This window comes from Triturus cristatus, chromosome 8 (genome assembly GCF_964204655.1).
Source record: "Triturus cristatus chromosome 8, aTriCri1.1, whole genome shotgun sequence".
Classification (NCBI taxonomy): domain Eukaryota; kingdom Metazoa; phylum Chordata; class Amphibia; order Caudata; family Salamandridae; genus Triturus; species Triturus cristatus.
Genome location: NC_140591.1, coordinates 1,420,397,837 through 1,420,421,631, shown reverse-complemented (window position 1 = coordinate 1,420,421,631; position 23,795 = coordinate 1,420,397,837). Strand labels below are relative to the sequence as shown.

Genomic DNA, 23,795 nt, shown 5'->3' with positions numbered 1-23,795 from the left:
ATAATTTGTGATCTTTCACTAAGAAATATATTTTTTAAATAACATTTTTGATCAAATAAAAAAATTGTAAAAGGTCTCTGCACATTTTGTACCACTTATCCATGTATCGTTTAGAAGCTCGGATAAAGGCTGGAGGAGGCACTAAACATATTTGGGAATTCCTACAAAGCTACAACCGTAGGTGTTGCGCTCATCTGCATGGCCCACTCTTTTGAGAACATCCATTAGATGTCAATTCCTGCCAGAGAAAAATTAAAACATTTCCAGAATGTGTACACGTTGATGACGTGGCATCGCTCCACACTAACATATGCTGATTTTGGCTTTCCACACAAAAGTTTGATGTACAAAAGCTCTCCACAGTGGTGCATGCCTGTGTTTGCAGGCATTAGCACACAAAAGGCAGACCTATTTGCTTTGCTAATGCTTGTTTCAATCAATCTGAGTAAAATATGTAGCAAACTTTATTTATTTTGTTACTGAGCCACTTAAGGCATGGAAAAAAGGTGCTGGTTCTGTGTGGCCATGTGTACAAACTGCATTTGCGCACATTGTGGTGCGTGTCCAATTTATGCTGCAGAGATGGACCAGATGTAAAATTGGCCATTACAGGTGTGGCTACTGATGTATTTAGGTGTACAAAAATACAATCGATCATACACAAAGGAACATTCCTATTCCCTGCCTGTACTTTCCTTGTGCTATTTCAGACCAGGTTTTACAGGTTACAGGTGTGTGGGAGAGGGGCTCCATTGTTTGCAAGGGGATGCCCCCCCCCCCTTCAAATGAAGAAATACCTTCAGAATCAGACCTGCACGTTTGTGCCACATACGAAAAGGTATCTAGTCACCTGCTCCCTCCCACCGAGGGCATCCCTTGTGTGCAACTCCCAGGCACCCCCGCGCAGGGGAGTGCAATCACACACCGTACCCGGCTGCAATGCGGTCCCTTCTCAATGTGCTGCCAGTCCCTCTCCATTTAAAGACGGACAGATTTAAAACACTGGTCTGCCTTTCAGTGCCAAGCTGCCACACAAATACGTGTCTTCGACCTAGTACGTCATCAGTTATTGATGTGATGAATTCCAAATACAAAGGTCAAACTCAGAGCACAGATTCTTTTTTTTTTTTTTTTAAATATTTTTATTGATAAATTTTTTCCCCACATTTTATTTCCCCCCCCTCCCCCATTACATGGACAAGGCACAATAAGTTTCATAAGGCAGCCACATACTCAACTACATATTCAAAAGAAAAATGGAAAGTGAAATATTACAATATACATACTACATACAGATCCTATCATAATATATACGGATACAAATAATATATGTTAACATTCCATAATACATACATTCCTCAAAATACCTTATTCAGTTCCAGCCTTCCATTGAATCAAAGGACCCCAGATTTGTATACCCAGCTTTTTACCCTTTCTCCCTTTCCTAGAGTAAATAGCTGTTTCCAATTTTTGTATTGACAAAGTTTTTCCTAGCCATTGATGATACGTAGGAGGATTTGGATCTAACCAAGTTGAGGCCACAAGCAGTCTAAAAATCGACATTGCTACAAACAGAAAATATTTACAATTAATTTGTCCGTTGGGGGATATTCCCAACAAAATAGTTGCTGAGTCCAACTCTATTGTTGTGTCTAAGGCATTCCGGAAAAAATTCCCGATATCTTGTTTTATCTTATCTAAGTGTGGACAAGTAGAGAAAATATGTAACAAATTGGCCTCCATACTGCCACATCTAAAACACGAGATGCCCGACACAGCCCCCCATTGAGCAATTTTCCATGGCGTATAATACAGGTGATACAGGCTCTTGTAGTGCTGGGCCTGAAGAGACGCTGAGCATAGTAATTTACATCCCATCTCAAGTGATTCAGAGAAAATATCTCTTTCTCTAGCTATATCTAAATCTGAGGACCATTTAATTATCCATTTGTCAAGATCATCCTTTTTTAACTTTGTCATTTCTAAATAAAATCTTTTTATAGTACAGTCATTACCTTTTTGTATGAGATCCATCATTATACTCCTCCCAAAGCCTAGAGCTCCCCCTTTTTTATTTAATATACAACTCCTTATTTGAAGGTATTTAAAGAAATGATTTGTGTTTAACATATACTTGTTTTTCAAATCTATAAATTGTAAGATGCCATTATCATCCCACATATCACCAATCATTCTTATACCTTGACTCTCCCATTCCTCATATACCATTCCTGAGAACACAGCCCTAGGTAATGAGGGATTATTTTTGAATCTAGTATATACACTATATTTCCCTATTCCAACTTTTTTGGAAAATCCTTTCCATATGCTGTAGGCCGCCATAATTATCTTGAAACGTGTTCTTTTAAAGTAACTTCCATCAGTAAATCTTAAAAAAATATTTTCAGCATTTGTACCCAGAGCTAAACCATATATAGCCAGCGAGCCTGTCTTATCCCATCCATCCATCTCAGCCCCCCCAATTAATCCAGCCATTCCTTGTATTGCTGCAGCCCAATAATATACCTTTAGATCCGGCAGTGACCACCCCCCTCTCTCCCTGGGAAGGGACATATACCTCAATGCCCTCCGGGTTTTACCTCTAGCCCAAATAAAACGATTTACCATACTTTCACAAATTTTAAACCACTTATTTTCAATTAGAAGAGGGATTGCCCTAAAAAGATACAACAGTTTGGGTAAGATCAGCATTTTAATAATATTAACTCGCCCAACTAATGATAAATGTAAGTTCTCATAACGATCCAAATCTTTTCTTGCCTTTTCGATTACTGGGGCAATATTATTATCCACCAAACTATCTAAATTAGACATAATATTAATTCCGAGGTATTTCCCTGCCGGCACTACTCTTCTATCTTCACAAGGTGTAAAAGAGTTTTTAATAATCTGGGTTTTAGACGCGTTCAATGAGTACCCTGAGACTTGTCCAAATCTTAAGGCCTCGGCCTCTACAAATGTAGTTGCTTCCGTTGGGCAAGGTGTTATCACCGCAACGTCGTCAGCATAGGCTAATATCTTGCATGGCCCAAGAACTGTATTGACTGGGGTGATATCTGGTGCTGATTCTATCTTCCGTATTAAGGGATCCATATAGATGGCAAATAGCAAGGGAGAGAAAGGACATCCCTGGCGAGTTCCTCTCTTGATTTTAAATTGACCAGTTATACCCCCGTTTATCCTTAATGCTGCACCTGGATCCATATATAGAGTCTGAATTGCTTTCAAATAGCCTCCTCTAATCCCAACTCTAGCTAGGGTCTGCCACAAATACTGCCAGGAGACCCGATCAAATGCTTTTTCCGCATCCAAAAGCATAACTGCCATCGGGTCTCCTGCTACTTCCGCCACATCAAATAAAGTTATAACTTTTCTAATATGGTGAGTTGTCCCTCTACCGGGAATAAACCCATGTTGGTTATCACTAACCAGGTTACTTATAATTCTTGCAAATCTTGCAGCCAGTGCCTTTGAATAAATTTTGGTGTCATTATTCATCAATGTTATTGGGCGGTACGACCCTGGTTCATTCGGGGGCTTTTCTTTTTTTTAAATTAATACTATATCTGCCCCGCTCCAGGATTTGGGAATGGATACCCCACTTTGTGCAGCTTGAAACATTTGAGTTAAATTATTACCTAAACATCCCCAGAAAGTTTTATAAAACTCGATCGGTAGCTGATCAGGTCCAGCAGCCTTCCCCGAGGGTAGAGCAGTCATTGCTTCTTTAATCTCAGTTTCGTCCAATACGGTCTCTAATTCCTCTGCATCTTCAGGGGATATAGTTTTTACCTCAATGTTCTGGAGATATTCATCTATTCTATCGATACTACTGGGATCTTTCTCATCATATAAAGATTGGTAAAACTTCCTAAAGACCTCCCGAATTTCTTCTGGATCTGAATGTAGTTGTCCCTTTTCATCCTTTATTTCCTTAATCGTCCCTGCCGCCACTATCTGTCTGGTTCGTATAGCAAGGACTCGCCCTATTTTCTCACTGAACTCGTAACATCTCTCCCTTCTAATTGTATATTGCTTTGCGGCTCTATTAACAAGTTCTTCCTCTGCCTCACTTTTCACCTTCAGTAATTCTATTACGAATTGTTCAGTCGGCTCTCCCCTTATTACACAGTTATTAAGTTGTTCTTCTGCCTCCAGTACTTTTCCCTCTTTCTCCTTATATCGCAGTCTTTCTGTTTTCCTCTTGAAGGCGCTATAACTACACGTTTCACCGCGTGCTCCTGCCTTAAAGGCATCCCATACTATGCCAAGTGCAGCAGTTCCTCTATTATATTCAAAGAATTCAGTAATCCATTTAGACATATGTTTTATATAGTCATCATCTAAAAGCAATCCCCTTTCGAATGTCCACTCCCTTCTTATTGTTGTTCCCCCACTCTGCTTTATCGTTAGGATTAGGGGATTGTGGTCACTAAGTATCAGAGGAAGTCTATCAATTTCCACTATACTAATTAAATCATTGGAAACCAGGAAGTAATCCAGCCTAACGCATATCTGATGCGGTGCTGAATAATATGTATAACCGAGTTGTTTCGATCTGATTGACCCCCAGACATCTCGCAATGTATTATTTTCTAAAAGATCAGTAAGGGCCTTGTAGACCTTTTTTTTCCTCCCCTTATACTGTCTTATTGAGCCTGATCCTAGACCCTCCGCTCCGTCAATATTTAAGTCTCCACCTATAATAACTCGAGGGGCCCAGTCTGCCAACTCAGAATCCAAAAATTGCAGAATTTCTGGATCGTCCTGTGTAGAACCATATGCTGCAACTAATGTTGTCCACACCCCCCCTAATAGTACCTCAACCATCGCCCATCTCCCCCAATTATCTCTTAACTTTCTCCTGGTTACTACATTTTTATCCCTCGATAGAATCGCTACCCCTCTCTGTTTAACTCCTTGTTTAGAAGCAACTATTAATTGAAACCCCAGCTGATTAAGATATATCTCATGGGTACTCATTACATGTGTCTCCTGAAGAAACACAAAATCTACGTTCATTTGCCGTAGCCGTATTCCTATCTTCTGCCTTTTCGTTACATCATTTAGGCCGCATACATTCCATGTCACTAATCTAATAGACATTTTTCATTTTTTTTTTTTTTTTTTTCCCCCAGCCAGTTCTCTTCATACCCTATCTGCTTGCTTTTATTTAATGTTCTAGAAACGATATACAATACTAGGCCTAGCACACTGCATAAATAGACTTCCCTGTTAATTTCAATATTGTCTTCCACATCTTCAGTGTCACTACCCATATCATACAGTTGATACAAATTACTTTTGTCAAATCCTCTTAAGTGTCTTGTACCTTTGTGCCCTGTCCATTTCCCTGCCCATCCCCAACCCCACCCCAGACTGCCCACCCTCAGAGTCCCACCCCCCCTACAGGCAAATAGGTCCAACGGACCTATGTCTGGCCGACTTTTGCCTCCTGGATGTCAAACCCGTAAACCCCCCTAACTTTCCCTTCATCTTACTGTGCTCAGTGTATGTCCAACAAATACCACCCCTATTCGTGCTCAACCTCTACCCCAATTCTTCTTATATTAATACCAATCTTTACTTATTGAAGCAGAAAAAGCTACAACTCAAGAAAACCATCCGATAAAGAGGAGTAAAACATCAAATAAATTTTTCATAGACCTTGAGCAAACAGTTTCCTCTATTATTTTAAATAAGTCCTCATATGTAGCTTTCGTCCCCAAAAATTACTTTACACAGTCTCTATTTTCCATATTATATTTATCTTCGTTTCTTTTGGGGAATATCCCTAAGAACTACTGCATGATCATTATTCTCAACATTCTCCTTGTGCCTTGTTTTCCGTTGGTCTTGCAGAAAGTTAAGATATTCTTGTGCAAGTATCTCAGAGTAGAAAATTTTAAAGTTCCCATTTACTCCAATCTTCAAACGAGCGGGATACAGAAGGTAAGCCTCACAACCTATGTTTTGAAATGGGATAATGAGCTGCCTCATCCTCCACCTTCTTTCCACAGTGGTGTGGCAAAAGTCAGGACGTGCAAAGAACTCTACGCCGTTGTATTTGCATTTAGCTTGGGGCTTTGCTTTGTTAATTATCTCTTCTCGCAGAAGAAAATTCCCCACGTATAGAAGTATTGCGCGAGGCTTACTCTGCACTGCTTTCTGGATCAGAGGAAAACGATGCGCCCTTTGTATTTCATGGTCAAGATCCCATGTAGACAACTCTGGGAGGGCACCCTTTAATAAGTCAACAACATACCCCCGAACATCACTTCCTTCTTTCCCTTCCTGTATTCCAATCAGGCGAACATTGTTGCGTCTTTGTCTGTTCTCAAATTCCTCGAGTTTCCATAGCATGTCGGCCGTAGTCTTATCTTGTTCTTTTCTGTCATCCTTCACTTTGACCATATCATCTTCTAATTTCCCGGTTCTAGTCTCTACTTCAGAGACTCTCTCAGCCATCTCCTCATACAACCTGCTGACCTTACGCAAGGAGGATTGTATTTTCCTATTCGCCTGTTTAGCCCTGCGCTTTGCTTTTTGGCTCTCAATGCGAGCCTCACTCTGCATTTGTTTTAATGTTGTAAATAAGACTTCAAAATTAGACATACCACCATCCGCTCCACGGTCCGCAGAGTCCAGAGTTTCACCATTTACAAACTCATCTGCCGGTATTCCAGAATTCTCTGCCATCTTATCCAAATTTAGTTTTTTTACTACTGTTTTCATATTGCCTCTGTGTTCCTTTGACAATCTCTGTTGTCTAGATTTCCCTTTTCGTTTGCTTGACTTCCTTTTTTTGCTCTTAGTTTTAATTTTTTCCACAGATCTGATACTGCCCTCAGGATTTGTCTTTGATCTAGAAGAGACGTCTTTTTGTAATGTTTTTTTAACTGAATCCTTATATTCTTTATCAATAGGCTCTATCTCACTACTGATAGGAGTTGAGGAGTTTTCAGAGTCAGTCCCTGATACAGTCTCATTACTTCCCGTGTCAGTATTCACTGTTTCATCATCTGAACTCTCCGTCTCTGACTCCGTGTCTGTCGTTGATCCCAGACTTCCATTCATACTTTCCTCATCATCCGCCTCGTCATTACCAGTGAAAAAAACCTCATCACTGGGAGAGGCAGGAAGTGCATCAGGTAATTTGCGTGTGCTTGCATCCCTCTTATTAATTAAATCCAAGTTAATATCTTTATCAACCCTTAGCTCTGTTTCAATTAAGTTAGTTGCAGCCTCAGAATTACTTTTTTCCACAACAGTATCCTCCACCAGGCTTTGTTCTGCGCCTGGCCCTTTAACTCCAGATACCACTGGTGCCAAATGAGTTGTGGCTTTCTCCTTTAAGAGCTTGGGTCCGCCCACTTCCACAGCAGTAGAAAAGTCTCCGCCTTCTGCTGCCTCTGTAACTTCAGTTAGAGGCTGTACCTCGAGCATGCAGGTACCATCCCCATCTGCTCCTGCCTGTTCAAACGGTTCCCTCTCCACAGCAGGCTGCAACATCCTGCACAGGCTCACCAACGTGGGGACTCTCACTCCCTGTGGCAGATTCGACTGCAAAGTTGTTTGGTCAGTCGTTACTGGTGTTGCTGCTGGCAAAAAAGTCTCAACTATGGTCATCTGGCGGAGTGCAGTTTCCTTTCCAAGTACCTCCCCAGCGGTGAGTTTTGCTTCCTCTCTTCTCCTTACAATAGCTGACACTGGGACAGTCACATTCTTTTTTTTCCCTCCTTCCTCTTTTTCACGTATTTTCTTTAATTTATTTTCCTTTGCCGCTTCTCGCCTTTGCTGCGCTTTAGATCGTGCTTTCCCTCTTAAATTAAGCGCTGGGGCCCCGAGGTTATCCATATCCTCCTCCACCTCAGAGTCACGGCTCCAATCGTCTCGGTCACGATTCTTCCTTGAATAAAGTGCAGGTTTTGTAGCCATAGATTTTGAAGCAACTCTCCAATAGCGACTTCCAGGTAGGGGCGAATGGGAAATCAAAGCTGAACAGTGTTTGTGCAGATATTTCTGCAGAGCCCACTTTTTCTCTTGTGGAAAGTCACATATCAAAAAAAGCAAGCCAGTGAGTTCTCTCAACATCGCTTTTTATCAGTATCGAGTGCTCTTTTCTCCCAGTAAGAAAGGCAAATTTTCCACAGCAGATTAGATTAAATCAACTTAGCTTGGTAGTAGATCAGTGAATCTGCAAATCTGTAAGTCCGCAATCTAAGCATATGAGCACGTAGTACACCTCATCTTCCCAGTCAGGAGGGTTACAGGGTGCGACCATCCACTACGGCGTCTCGGCGGCCATCTTGCCTCTTCAGATTCTTAAAGCAACATTTGTATTCCTTAGGTTGGGTCTAAATGGTTGGCAGGTATGGTTGACGGTCTACCCATACGTTTATTGCCCTATGCACCACTTGCATGCCCGCCAATCTATTTGTAACCAGCATTCACTATATTAAGTTTTTTTTGTGAGCGTTTTCGTAAAGGAACAATTCTCTGAGAACCGAGCAGTATTCTTAATCAAGCTTCCTGGGAACAGTTTTGAACAGTTTTTGTAAATAGCTCAGTATTACCTCAGGGTTTCAGAGGGCGCTCAGCTTGCAAAGGCTTATGCACAGATGAATGCTCAGAACTTCTGCCCTGGGTTAGTCTGGGTAGTAAGGGCTTGGATCCACATGCACTTTCACCAAGGCCTAACTCGAATCCACCTGCATTACATCAGCTACCAAAGTGAAGCGGCAATGTTGTGCATGCCTGAGCCAGTTGATACTTGGCATTTAGGACAAGCAGTGTGAACTGTGCCGGCAAGGTGGATACAAAGTTCACTAAAAACACAGCTCAAATCTTTTCACACTACTGCATATGCATTTTACAAACCCTCTGTAGACACTCATCCCATTGCAATTAGTACTGGGTGATGTCACAGAGTTCAATAACTCAAGTTACTCTTGTCCTGCACTGACAACGTTCTATAGATTCACCCGCTCTTTAGAACATTCCCATCATCAGTTATGATGCAAATTCAGGGCGGCAATGGGTGATATCCTAAAAAGCATCTGAATATCAATGCTGGAGAGCCACAGATGCAGGTAATATATTTATATCTTGAGAACATATCATGATAACTCAAAGGAGCCAGACACAAAGTTATACCTAACGCCCACCTCTCCCAACCACCTGTCCCTCCCTCACTGTAATTATGCCTTTGTTGTTCCATTTATTCTTTGGTCTTACACACAGTAGGAATATCCAATTGATGATCATGAAGTTGGCCAAAGGAGGTGGTCTAGTAGTTGCATCCAACCATTCCAACTTGTGAGAGAGAGCACTGCGGTGGCGGCTCCTCCTCTATGGCAGAGGAGCGTTGCCCCACTGAACAAAAGGAAAACTAAAATGATAACTATCGTTATTATCATTTTTGTTTTCCTTTGCAGTCAGTGGCTCGCGGGGCGGGGCTGGGCCCAGCAGGAGAGAGGAGTGCTTTTCACTCCTTTAGTGGGTATGAATGCTTGACCGGCCCTCTCAGGCCGGCCAAACAGTCCTGCGTACTTTGCATCTTCCCCACCAGGCTGCATTACACAGCCTGGTGAGGTACATGCAAAGCCTCCCATTACCCATCTGAGTGCCGATCCACAGCGCTCAGATCAATCACAACGCTGCATTGCAGCGTTGTGATTGGCTCTAGGGAACCTGGAGCCGATGCTTCCTGCTGCTGGCCAGGACTGCAAGAAGGAGGAAGACGGAGGAGGGGCAGCGGCCTGCCGTTTCAGGTAAGTGTTTTCTTTATATTTTCTTTGTCAGTCGTCCCCAGTCTACCCCCACCTCCCCCCTCCCTGCCGTCTCACCACCCGAATCCGGTAGCAGCTGGTACTGGAGACGTGCGTGAAGACAATGGAAGGGCTGACAGGATCTTTTCCTCATCTGCACAGAGGCTATTCAGATTCAAACGGCATCATTCCTTTTTGGAACCACCAACATATCTTTCCAAAAGCGGTATGTCTTATGACCATCCCAAGCATAACCTTGACAGCAGAAACTTTTCTACATACTTCAATATTTGTGCAAATAAGGCATGCCACTGTATGTTGGAAAAAAACAATTTTCCGAAGCAGCTACTAAATTGTTTACTGAAATAGGTTGTTACATAAAGTCACTCACCTGCATAACTTTAATGGAATTCAAAGGAGTGTGCCAAGGGAACCAGTTATATTCAGTTCGCTCTAACAATAAAGATAATGAAACTAATGCAATCCAAGCCCCTATCTGACACAAAACATTCCATACATAAGGAGATTATGACAAAGTTCAATTTAAAAAGAAATATCTAATGGTATTATTTTTCCTTATCAACTTTTGAATAGTTTCACAAAATTAATTCAATATGAATGGCAGTCTCTGCAAACGAACAAGAGGATTCTGGGCGACTAAGTATCTGCAGACAGAATGTTTTGCACAGAGAAGGCCATGGATATCCCAAATCAAGCAAGCAAACCTCACAAGAACTGGTGATTCCCAAATCCAGCTGGTACATTACCTGAAAAGATACATGGTGTATAGCCTTCCCCAACGCAGCCCCATTTCCCTAAATCCTTCCTCCAGCTACCGTTGCTCACGCAGACCATCCAAATGTCAGTGTGGCATTTTCATTAAAAAAAAACACACATACGAACTTTTGTCTGTTTCTACATCAACCATATCGTTTTGAGTTTAGGGGTGGGGCTGCGTTTTTCTTTCTCATTGTTTCAGGGGTGGACTGTACAATTGTCTATACCATTTCCTCCAATGTTTTGGCATGCTCTTAAATGTTTCCTAGTCATTGCCCTAACTTTCCTCCACTCATAATTATGTTCAAGTGCAATTAGCACTTCCCCATGTTCTGCACTTCCAAGAAACAAAAGTAAATTGAAAAAAGTCAATGTTATGCGTCAATGTGTATCAATTTGATATTTTGTATACAACCTTACCATATCCTCCACTACGCATTCTGATCAAACAGAAAACCCGCGGCACCTCTCTATTGTCAATAAGAGACGAATGGGGAGTGCTGGTAGGTACACAACTGTCTATTAATAAGGCATTTATACACCACTTACGAACAACATATACGCAGCCCAGCCCGGCCGATTGATGAACGGGAGTTGGGGAGACAGTATCTGGCCGGGCCGGGCTGACCAGGCTTGCTGAGGAGGACAGAGAGGCTCTGGAGGCACCCAAACCTAGAGAGGAGATAGTAGCGGCCAAACGTGGCCTTAACAATAAGAAACAAGGGGTAACCCTGTAACCTGGGTAAGAGAGTAATAAAATAGGACAATGGTCCCTTCAGGGGAAGTAGAGGCATCAACTTCCTTGGCAAATGAACCAAACCATCGCAACATTGGCTTTGGCAAAGAATAAATCAAATGTATTTGTTACACAAGCAAGAATCTATAAGTACACAATATGTATAGATGGATAGATAAGGTGCCCCAGAGTAAGTGAACAGCGCAGTGAAAGTGATGAAGGGAGTTAAAGTGCGCAAGTGCTATATACAGAACTATATACAAAGACCAACGGCTGACTGAGATGTAACATTCATAACACCATTCTACTACACAATGTGGTGTTTAGCAACATGTTCTGAAATAACTCGTCAGTATGTTTTGTCAAGGGTTCGACCCTGTGAACTGAATCTCAAAATGATCTTCATCAGGACCAAAATAAAAAGGTAGCACCTAGGGAAGAGACCATCATATTTTAGAAACACTACGCAGGAGTTCAAAATATCGACATATTTTAACTGTAGAATACAAACTATAGGAGTATCTAGCAAACCAAATTATGGAAGTGATTTTGAAAACAAATGGTTATTCAATGAGGCACGCTCCCATTGGTACAATGTCATGCCAGACAATGGCAACAACCTCAAGGGGTCTCTCTTAGGGTCAAATAGCTAAAAAACAAAATTGATTACTAAGAGTGACTAACCTGATCTGAACGACTGGTAAAATATGCAATTTCTAAAGTCACCACTTACAAAAGACAGGATGATAATATACTCACAAGGTCAGTATTATGGCTAAGCGGCTAAAACTCCCGAGGGGGCGGGAGGGGGGGGCGGGTTTACCTGAAAAATTTGATCAGAACACAGGCACTTTAAATGACAAACTTGGAAATATACAAGGAAGCCCTGACGAGATGTAGACTCCCAGACACCATTCGGAATACTCTCTGCAACATGTGCTGACTCTCCCACATGCAGCATGCCCCACACCGTTCGGACGACGCCTGTGCCCTTGCATTCCTGGAAGTCAAGTGTTTGAATCGGTGGACTGGTGCTACCTTTGGTTAGTTATCGGCAGGGTGTGAGTGGGAACAAGATTTATTCAAAAAGTGAAACTCCTCTATACAGATCCAGGGGAGAGGGTTCGAACTGGGGGAATGATATCAGAGAGGTTCACGCTCCAGAGGGGTACCCAACAGGGATGTCCCGTCACTTTTACTGTTCACCCTGGCCATGGAGCCAATGGCTTATGTACTCTGACGGATGAAGGCGGTCAGAAAATATACATGGCCTACAGCGTAATGGGACACCACATGCTGCATCTTCCTCACCTCAATCCCCCAGGGCGCCATCATCCGGCGTCGTCCGAACGGTGTGGGGCATGCTGCATGTGGGAGAGTCAGCACATGTTGCAGAGAGTATTCCGAATGGTGTCTGGGAGTCTACATCTCGTCAGGGCTTCCTTGTATATTTCCAAGTTTGTCATTTAAAGTGCCTGTGTTCTGATCAAATTTTTCAGGTAAACCCGCCCCCCGGGAGTTTTAGCCGTTTAGCCATAATACTGACCTTGTGAGTATATTATCATCCTGTCTTTTGTAAGTGGTGACTTTAGAAATTGCATATTTTACCAGTCGTTCAGATCAGGTTAGTCACTCTTAGTAATCAATTTTGTTTTTTAGCTATTTGACCCTAAGAGAGACCCCTTGAGGTTGTTGCCATTGTCTGGCATGACATCATAAGAGAAGACAAATTGGGTTCTCCATGATTTAACTGACCTGGTTGGGGGGGGCGGGGGGTAGAAAGGCCCCATATAAATTGTATTACATGACGTCACACTTACAGCATGCGATAAACTGGCTGGACCCGGACGATAACTGGGAAAAGACTTCTAAAAGGCTCATATGGTACAGACCCGCTGCCAGTACCTGAAAGGGGGGGAAGAGCGCCACCAGACGCATGTGATAAAATTAGTCTGTAGACTCTGGGAACGTGCGGTGATTAGGCGGCCCGTATGTACCGGATATACACATATGGTCCTTGCAGCCGTTTGTGAAAATGGATACGGCCATTGCTGTAGAACAATGGATAAGGGGTGGATATAATACCCTATGTGACCTCTTTCCTGAGGGACGGTTCCTTGCCAGAGAAGGGGCCATTGAAACCTTTGCCCTGGTTACCGGACAATACTTGCAATATGCAAAATGGTCGTCTACAGTGCAAGAGCTCTGGACGTGCTTCCCAGAGGTCCCTGACCAGCTGCAGACACTAACAATGATACTGACCATGGTGGGAGGGAGGAGACTGATATCACTACTATAACAAGCTCTACAGGAGGACCTCCCACTACCTCGTGTAAGGCTCAGGAGAAATGGGGTGAAAGGACAAACGAGCCACTGATAGCTAGAGTGGGAGAAAGTACACGGGGGTGCAGACACTATAATCAAACGCCCAATTTAAATTGAAAGAATACAACGACATACATCAATTAGACCTCACTCCAAAAACCTACACATTATATATCCAGCACATGCGGCAAGGTGATCCCACTGGGGGGGGGGGGGGGAGAAGAGGCTGAATTTGTGCATGTGGCATGGGAATGGCAGACCATAATACAGATCTGTCAGGAGGTTGTGGAGGGACTCAATAGGGCCACCAGGTGGGCAACTCAGCTGGATATCAGGCAGGTGCTGTTGGGGCTGCTCTCAACGCTGAAGAAGAAGAAACTCGGTTGGAAGTTTATGTCTGGGACGCCCAACCATCTTGAGTGTACTGGCAGAGTAAGGGATTCTGGAGTGATTGCAGTGATGGTTACGACTTACAGCCTGAAACGGACAGGAGGGATAGCTAGACTTGACACCTCTGGCGAAGACGGAAGCCCTATGGAACCATCCAAGAGGAGGGGGGGGTCGGGCGCTGTTGCAGTATTAAACTATTACACTGCTCCTGATGACGCAATACACAATCTCTATGGCAGGATAGAGACAGAATGGAGCGGTGGGGAAGTTAGCCAAATTGTTTCCGCCTTTACTATTTCTATGGAAGGATAGAGACAGAATAGAGCAGGGGAGTTGGGCGAATTGTTTTCCGAATTCACTTTTCTATTATTTGTCCTTCAAGAAACTGTATATGGTACAAATATGGTGCTGAATTTGAAATGTATGTTATGGAAAACTCAATAAAGACTATATACAAAAAATATAATAATCCTCTACTACAGAGTCACTCCTCCTGAGAGTGTGGAAGGAATGGCACATTTTAGGAGTGAGAAAGGGACACTTTCCAGTCTCATTTTGAGTGCAGTGCTAAATCTACAATTGGGGTCAAACACTGTTGTTTATTTCCAATTGGATTTTGCATAAATTGCACTCAGTCCTTGGGATTGTACACACACAATTTCCTCCATGTGAAATCTGGAGGAAATTGCATGTGTATAACAGTGTATTAAGGATAATACAGAGTGCTAAAATCAGCTGAAACTGCAGTTTTTGCAAATTCCCCATTGCATGGGTCCTATCTTGGTATTGGGCACAAACACAGGCTCAATACAGTGCACATATGTTATTTCCCAGGAGGTTTTTGTGAATGATTTCAACACAGCAGTCTGAAAGAGGCCTTTTGGGTGGAACCATTCAGTTGGTCCTGTGGAGCAGTACTGGGAGCAGATTTATGGGCTTACATGAGAAGTCACACTAAGTATACCTTTTCCCTCAGATGCCAACTGAGTGAATGCAGCAAATGGCCCTCTGCACAGAGTCCTAGAGGCATTTCAGTGCCACGGGGTGTGCTTCCATGCAATAAGTGGACTGAAGGAGATAAAACAAAAACAACCCCTTATAGTTTGCTTTTCTGAAATACCCCCAAACCATCTCGATTGAGGTTCTTTTAGAGACTAGACTGGAAGGGTAGGAAGCGCTACAGCTCAAGGGGGTATTTGAGGAGAGTAACCAGCACATGATGGAAAGAGCTAGAAAACATTCACCCTCATGGAGCCCTGAATGAAAAAGAAATATGCAGTTCCCTAAATGTGAGCAGAGGAAGGGAGGAAGAAGAAAGAAGAAAGAAGAAAGAAGAAAAGAAGAAGACAAACCAACGATTAAGAAGCAGGCAGATGAGTTTTTATTTTCATGTGTATTTCTATTGGGTGCCCGTTGAGGTACTTATGCTATTTTGGCATAAAAAAAAAGCAGCAAGCAGGTGAGACGGACAATTAAACCAACCAATTGTAAGCAATCGGCAGGCTGTAGGTCCACTATACGTTCACAACAGGTCTTTCGCAACCAGGCAGCTTGTGATGTAAGCAGGTGAGACCAAAACAACAAAAAAGATGATTTGGGGTATAATAAAAGGCATTGAAAATGAAAAGGATAGAAAGAAAGAGACAATGTGTAAAAACTCACGTTGCTGCAGAGAAATTTTGCTCTTGTGCACCTAGTAGACAGGCTCTGGATTTTCAGAATGTTTCATTAATTCTCCTCCAGAACTGCATGTAAGCTGTATGGCTTTTAACCAACATGCTTGAAAAAATGAGAAATAAAATGCCTTGAGATGTTTTCCTCAATTATTCTTGGGGAGGTGGGAGCTTCACAATTCCCACAGGAAGAGCTGGGATAACTTGCTACACTTGCTTAGTGCCATGCAGGGCTGGTATGAAGTTATAGACCAGGACTGGTTATATAAGTGGCCACTGCTCCCCCACACACTCTAGCCTATCAAGTAAGAAGGAGCAGTAGCTCACAGATTATTTAGCGTGCAGCTACCGAAGGCATTACTGTCTCTTTTCTACCCAACAACTTGAGGCTGCACTGGCTGTAAAATGGTTACCAAGATTTCCAAGAAGCTCCTGCCTTGACAGGACACCTTCATGTAGTAGTGGAGGAAGTCACCTGCTAAGTTCACCCTTGAGCAACGGTGTGCGGCAAAAGAGGAAGTGTCTTGAATTTACAAAACGTCAGATATGGTTGCCAAGCAGCAATTGTACAGTACACTACATTGCACAAGGTTGTGGTATATATAGTCCAATATCAGAAAAATATGTTTTCAGACCCGTAAGCCGTAATCGAGCAGTCATATGCTTGCTTAATGTCAATCTAAGCAAGAAATAAAATGCCTGAAATGGTATGGAAAAAAAAAACCCTGATCAGCGCCTAGGAATGTCCTTATGCTGGGACTCAAGAGAAGGGCTTCGGATTTAACTGCAAAGATTCTGCACCTTTCACAGGTGCCTCGAGCCAGAACAAAAAATATAAAGCAACACAAATAAAAACAAGACGCAGTAGGGAAGGCTTATTAAACGGTCCAGTTTAACTGCTAAACTTAAATCACTTTCTCACCATAATACACCAGTAGATATATACACACACACACACTCGTGGCACCACCAGTAAATGTTAAATCAGAAACAACTGTAATTATTAACCCAGTTCACAGAGTGGACTGGGCTATGCACATTCCTATGCTAATAATTTCTCACTGTGGATGACGTAAGAACACATTCAGGCAAAAGCCTCTTCCACTCTGCCAGGAACATGTGGTCTGCAGTCGATGCACAAGGGAGGGTTTAGACATTAGGAATGTAAGGGGCCATAGTAGTAAATATCTTCTTAATCATATCTAATGGAAATACAAATAGATCAAACACTGTTTGCATAATGACTTCTTGCTTTTTTAATAAGCAGTTCTTCCACATAAGTGCACAAATAATATTTTGCATCCTGCTTTCTCAAAGTCTTTAGAACAGGGGAACCAACCGAAGAGGAAAAATCATAAGATCACAGTATTTCGTCCTTCCCGGATTCACTCAAATGTTTCCTGTTCTGCTTTTACTTTCCAAACGCTTGCAATTGTGAGTACTAGCCGGTGCACACCTTGCTTTGAAACCGAATGCTGGCATTAGAGCATCACCACTTCAGGAAGTGGGTATAGTTTAGGTGTTTGGCCAAGGTAAAAGGATATAACCCAGTACCAACACCACTTACATCTCTAGCAGTGGAAAGGGATATATTGTCAGAACTTACAACCTTAGCTTTCGTCTCAGTAATGCAAGAAAAATGTGATGTCCCACATCTATTTGATTACTCCCTAAGATAGTTTTTGTGGTAGTACATCTCATTAAAAAAAATAAATCTATATTTCCATAGAAACTGGTCGAACGCATCCTATTTGATGGGATGTTTGAAAAAGCAAGTGTAGAACAAAGTATCACCCTAGAGAAGGTTTGATTGTATAGCTCGTAAGTTTGATTAAAGAATGCTCATGCGCAAAATGTTGTAAACAGCTTAAAAAGTTGCATTTGGAAGATGCTCTCTTCCTCCTCTGTCCAAAGAGGTTGTACATTGTCAGGTGAACACTGCCTCATGAAAATTAAGGCTTCAGAGGGCAACTACTAATCTCACTGCTCACAGTAGAGAAGGCAGCAGGCTTCTCCAACAAGTAGTTCATTAACTACTGGTAGCTTTCTAGCTACCCGTGACTAGCTCTACTGTATGCAGTAGAAAAGTGTGTTTTTGAGTCATAAATTTTAGTATTTTAAAAACTCATAATTTACCCATTTAGATCTGGTATTTGACCGATGAATAATACAGCACTAGAGACTAATTATTAGTATTATTACCTTGGTGTCAGTGGCATTGCCGCTATGGCTAGTATGTATTACCCGCGTTCCTTGCTCCAGCACTGAGACAGCTCAGCCTTATAGGCCTGGAGCTGGAGGGGATGGTCACAGTTCTGAAAAGGTAGCTCTTTGTAACATAGTCACTGGGGGTTCAAGCATCAGTCTGTGGAACGGACTGCTGTCTGCTACCCCAAATGGCAGCAATGCCACTGGCACTGACAAAAGCTTCCCGCCATACACAGATTCTGCGTGGCAAATGATCACCGATATCTTCATCCTCAATGCTTAGCACTGGAAGCGCAGGAGCAAAGAAAGGGTTTATTCACTTTGCAAGTCACAAGGATGGCAATATGCCTCATTTGCTCCCCCTTTCCAATGCAACCTGAAAAGGTTTGCAACACCTGCACTGCGATAACCTATGCAATGCACATTTGTCCACGTATAACTACTACAAAATTAGTACTTTATAGTAGTCAAGCGTGCTGCCAGGGACAAACCAGGCACAAGCCTCCTCCGATTTCTGAGATAAGCATTCTCTATCGTAAAAGGAATCATACTTAAAAGCAATCATACTTAACAGCATTCTATTAAAAAGCATGTGACTAGAATACCAAGCTTAACACCACCTGCATGGGACAAAAGTGCTCTGAAGGAAATATTTTTTTTTTTTAAATGTCCAGAAACCACTGGTGTTAAAAAGGCCCCAAAAACAAAGCATTTGTCAATTTTGTTTGAACAATATATGAGGGATTCCTTCTCCGATGAACAGAAAGCAGAAATGCCAAAACAAAATTTGGCTACACCCCAGGAGGGACAGTCTGAACAACTGGGAGTGCACTGTCCCAACGACTCACGAGAGAGAGAGAGAGAAAGAATGGGAGAGAGAGAGAGAAAGAGAAAGAGAAAGAGAGAAAGAGAGAGAGAGATGAAGTGAGATCAATACAAGTCAGCCTTAGTAGTCGATGTCTTTGGTGACCCCAGTATTCTGCAGCAGTGCTAGTGAGCTCCCAAGAAGAGCTTTATGGCATTATACTTATTTTTTTTCACAAATGAAGAAATGGTGATAAAGATGAGGAAGGTTCAGTAGTCATTAGCGTTCGTTTGTGTTTTTATTTAGTATTCGCTCTACGTAGGCCGGTGCACAGAAGAGAACAATACTGTATGTATGCAGGTCCCAAGTACATACAGCAAATATTGTTAAAAGTCCTAAGTGTATAGTTCCCTAAAAGATTATAGTATCAACCAAGTGGAGCTCTTGTGTGGGGTATTGTAAGTGAAAAAGGAATAGATGCTTTATAATGTGGTAGTGAAGGACCAAGTGTGCTTTTCCTCACACTGTCCTAAGCGTCCTGCTGGTTAACATTTCAAAGTGTATAAATCTCAGAGGCGTTTGATATCTTCTTTACTCTTCACTTAGGTTGAACAAAAGTTTAGACAGGGTCGCTCACATCTGCTAGTTTTGGACGAATTTATAATTATGATCTATTCATTACAAATCAGTATATAGCTAATTTCGAATTTAGATGGCGTTGGAATCAATAGAATGCTGGCATTTATAGCCACCAAGCAGCAGGAAATAGAAGTCCAGTAGTGCACAGGAGAAACGGGAAGGGGGAATGACTGCTGACATTGACTGTGAACCTGTGAGCCCCATTATCTTCATGCATACTTCCCTGTTAGCGGTTCTTGCAATTAGTCACACCACTCACATATAGGAACACAAAGGAGTGACTGGAACTCCGGAAATAGGAAAGGATGGGGGGGTTCTTTTGATGAAAACCTCGTTGACTATTACCCAGAAAGAACAGCTGTTCTGACAAGTATGTCCGAAGTAGGGCTTTGAAGGAATATCCCATTCTAACAAAACTAGCTGGAAGATCACACGGTAGGTGTGGCCCACAAGCCAAAGAAATAAATAAGTAAACAAATCCACAGATATATGGCAACCTATAACTAACCACGCCACAATGAGAGGACTACAAAACACAAAGCCAAACATATGGTAACCAGTTTCACTCCATACTCATCGGTGTACCACCAGTAGTTGCCTCCCATGAAAAGTGGCTTTGGACGATAACAGGCAATCGAAATCCAACAAGCTGCTTTTAAGAAATCTTTGCATTCGTAGTAGGTTAGTAAATCGAATAACAGTCACCTGAAAGTCATATCAGACTTCTAAAATAAAACCACCTTGGCTTGAGAGGTGGTGACAGTTCTGCATAGGAGAGTCCGGTAATCGGACAAGAGCTGCACATTCTGCTTGTTCAGTCCTCTTCTAGGTCATTACAAAGCTGGTTTCAATGTAATGCACTGGTCATGGTCCTTGAACTTGGGAAAAAAGATTCATCCAAATGTTTCTATGGGGCGCTCATTTTAAAATGATGTTTTCTTTTTAGAATGTGAACGTGTGACCAAGTTGCTGGAAATAAATTTTGTATTCACGAAGGTATTGCTGGCACTTGCCTCTGTTTAGGGACACATTTCTAGGGGTTTCCATCTCTTTCCTTTCAGCAACCCTTACTATTTTGCAGCACACGTTTTCTCAAGACTTGAACACACAGGCTACAGACACACATTCTACAATGAAGATGATGCATAAGTTGTAAGCGCTGTATGAGAGCAACAGAGCCAATGTAGTTAGAGAACATTGTAGATGATTCCATGCTATGCAAGTTCAAAGTGAACGGCTAAAGTAAAACACCGGATGAGCCATCAAGCAACATTAACAGTTTCCAGTTGCAAACTGATCCAAAAGGACTTGGTAAGTTACAAATGAAATCACTGTTCCTTCAAAATGTTTCCTTTTGATATTTTGCTACTCGCCAGTGGTGAGTGCACATAATGTGCTCCAAAGTAGAAATATCTCTACTAAGGAGTCCAGGAATGGTGTAACTAGCAGGGGTAATCAAAACCTCAGACTGCCATACAGATAAATGTTTACTAAAGGTTGTTATCCTGTACAAATTAGAACGTTTTTAGTCACGACAGGACAAAACAGAGATTTCGATGCATTTTCTGAAGATGCCGGTAACTACCAAAAAATAAATTTAAACAAAACGGGTGACGCGCATGACTACAAGCTTTCAATTAAAAAGGTGCATAAGCAATAGTTATTGACTGCAACCGAGTATGGCTACAGACAAATGCGGAAAGCAGTTAGGTGTCACTTGATCCATCCGGAGAAATTATACATGCGCTTTTATGTAAGTGCTGGGAAAAGTTAACTGATTACGCTAACTTAGAATGTTCGAAGTTTAAAAGGCGGCTTCAAGGTCGGGCAGGCCGATAGGGCAATCAGTCAGTGAGTGACCTGTGGGCTGGTCTGACAGAGCAGTGCGTGTGTGCCGGGTTTCTGGTTGATTGTGAGCTTGTTTTATGGTCTGCGGGGGCACTTTTATTTTAGAGTCCGAACCAATTTTCTGTCCCAGTCCAACCCTGTCCGGCTTGCAATAGATGGAGATTTCAGTAAGAGACACTTGACATCTACGAAAAAGATAACTTGATCTCCCATAAAGCTGTGGATTTTCTTAACAAAGATGTTGTATAGTAACACATTTTGTATTGTGACATACAGCAGGGACGAGAACTGTGTATTTTTATAAGGACCGTGTGGATGCTTTAAAGTGTCACTGCAAACGAAGTTAAAGGTACGCACAAGAGTCGGGTAATGATAAAGCGAGACACTTCAAATGGGTTACTAAGGTAAGTTTTCTTACTATCTACCCCTCAACATATCTCCATCACCCGTGCAAAAGAAAAAAACTTATATAAGATTTTATTAAATGCACAACATATTTGCTGGTCGGAGGTGACAGTTTGTGACACAACTGAGTGCACCAGAAGCGCTGAGCGGTTCTATAAATGTGACCTAAGATGGTCAAATACCCTCACAATAGCACCCAGGTCGCCACCAGCCCTCTCGCAGGTGACGCTGCGTTTCCTCCGTGCGGGCGTTGCCCTCCCCTTGCGTCAGCAGCGCGCGCGTGGGGCGGCGGTTGCTGCCCTCCCCCTGCGTCAGCGGCGCGCGCTGGGTACTCACAGTCCAGGTGCTTTTTCTTGGGGCCCATGAGTTCGTGAGTGGTGGCCTTGCACACCGTCTTGGTGACAGCCGAACCCGCTACGATGTGCTGCGCCGCTGTGATGCGGTCCGTGATGCTCTGCCCGGACATCTTGTTTTCCCCCTCCTGTGGTCCGCAGCCAGTGCGAACTGATACAAGCCGCGAAGAAAAGGAAACAATATAAAAAATCCTCTTTTTCGCCTCCTTTTAGAAGCCCAAACCACAAGCGCGTTGTGTTAAAAAAAAAATGTATACAAAGTGGTGTTGAAAACTAAAAAAGAAACCCGTTTAGAAGTAACCTGCGTTCTTATTATGTCTTTTTTACGGCTGCGCGGTTACAGAGGGGCGGGCGCGCCCGTCCCTCATCTCCTAGATGGCAGGTGACCCTCCTGCCTAGTCAGCCTCGTCTGGGGTTTTAATAGACGGGTAGCTGCAGAACGAGGAAAATGGCGACCAGGCTCCTCCTCGGATGTTCCAGGCGCCCGGAGTCACGTCATCCTCCTCTCCTCGCAGTCCCAGCCCAGCGCCTGCACGCTCCCCTCCGCCAGCCTCCCTCCCTCCCTGCCAGGTTGGCTCCGCTCTCCTTGTCAGTTCGACCCGCCTCTCCTGCCGGTATCGCCAGCCCCTGGGGGACAGGAACTGCAGCGAGCTGGGTGTGCCTTCCGCAGGCTCTAGTGCTGAAATGAGGCACAAATAATTACGGGGCCCTAGGCCTGCCCCGCCCCACGGAGAGCACAGGCATTCCAACACATGAAAGCTCATTGGAGAATACTGGCATGCGTTCTTTGTTGTACCTGTCTGAGCTTTAATTTTGAGGCTGCATGTTGTTGGTTTGTAAAGCATCTTTTCATGTTCATGAACTTTTACCACCCCTTTCGAAGTTGTAACATGTCAGCTTTTATTTTTCTTCTATTTGTGATTGCTGCACAGCACTTCAGATTTGCTTTCGCGACAGTATACTAATAGATATATATCTAATACCTGCCAACTTTCCAAGACAACATTTTGGGTAATATTTACGCAGCGCTGCAAATGCAGTCTCTGGGTCTCGGGAATATTAGGTATTTGTCCATTCGTGGAAATTTCGACAATTTGTCTAATTTTAAAGATCGACAAACAACAGTACACGGACCTGAATATATAACGACCACTTTCCAATACTGTCCTCCAAGGGATTCCTTTGTAAATAGTGATGAATGGTGCTCCTTAAAGTACTTTGAAGCTGTATGTAATTCTTCGTACAGATTAGGCATTAAAATCGCTTTTGTTGCATTTGGGGTGGCCTCTCAAATGTATTTCATTATTGAAATGTACATTTGCTTAGAGTAGTCAAAACATTATGTCTTACATTATACTCTATAGTGGGCTGACCGATATCTCACACGAAACCGTCTGTGAAAGTTGTGGTAAATGGTATCATGTTATTTAATTTAATGACAAGTATTTGATAATCTTCAGAAGGCTGGAAGGAGACTCCGCTTTGCTCGGATCTCAGCCTGTGAGCTGCAAGGTGCACCCCTATCTCAGCAGCAACTGCTTAACTGACTGAACAATCGTGCTAATGCATCGGGCGATCTGTGACTGGATCCCAATATTAAAATAGCCGAGATTTGCTATTGACTTAGATACAGTGGTAAAGCTGTGTCCGGATCTTGGTAATTAAGTAGTAAAGGTCCTGCAGGACATAAATGAGGTACATTTGGTGTTTTAGAGTTAAAGTACTAGAAAAACCTGGAGTGCTGCATGTTAGGATTGAAAATGATTAAAAACAAGTTTCACAACCACGAACCTCTTGCCCCCCCCTCCCAACAGTCTCCCCCATTGGAATTCCCTAAACTCTCAT

General features: G+C 42.8%; 1 protein-coding gene across 13 annotated transcripts in view; it reads right to left on the bottom strand.

Moving 5' to 3' along the window:
- PICALM (phosphatidylinositol binding clathrin assembly protein) overlaps positions 1 to 22,636 on the bottom strand; it is a 592,332-nt gene extending 569,696 nt beyond the window's left edge. For 11 of the 13 annotated variants that reach the window (XM_085623155.1, XM_085623158.1, XM_085623160.1 and 8 more), the window contains exon 1: positions 21,934 to 22,579. In XM_085623155.1, the coding sequence (XP_085479281.1) occupies positions 21,934 to 22,063 (130 nt within the window). In that variant the 5' untranslated portion in view covers positions 22,064 to 22,579. Of the gene's footprint in view, positions 1 to 21,933 lie in introns of all 13 variants that reach the window. The other 2 variants (XM_085623164.1, XM_085623165.1) reach the window with 1 other exon arrangement.
- Between the last annotated feature and the right edge of the window lie 1,159 nt (positions 22,637 to 23,795).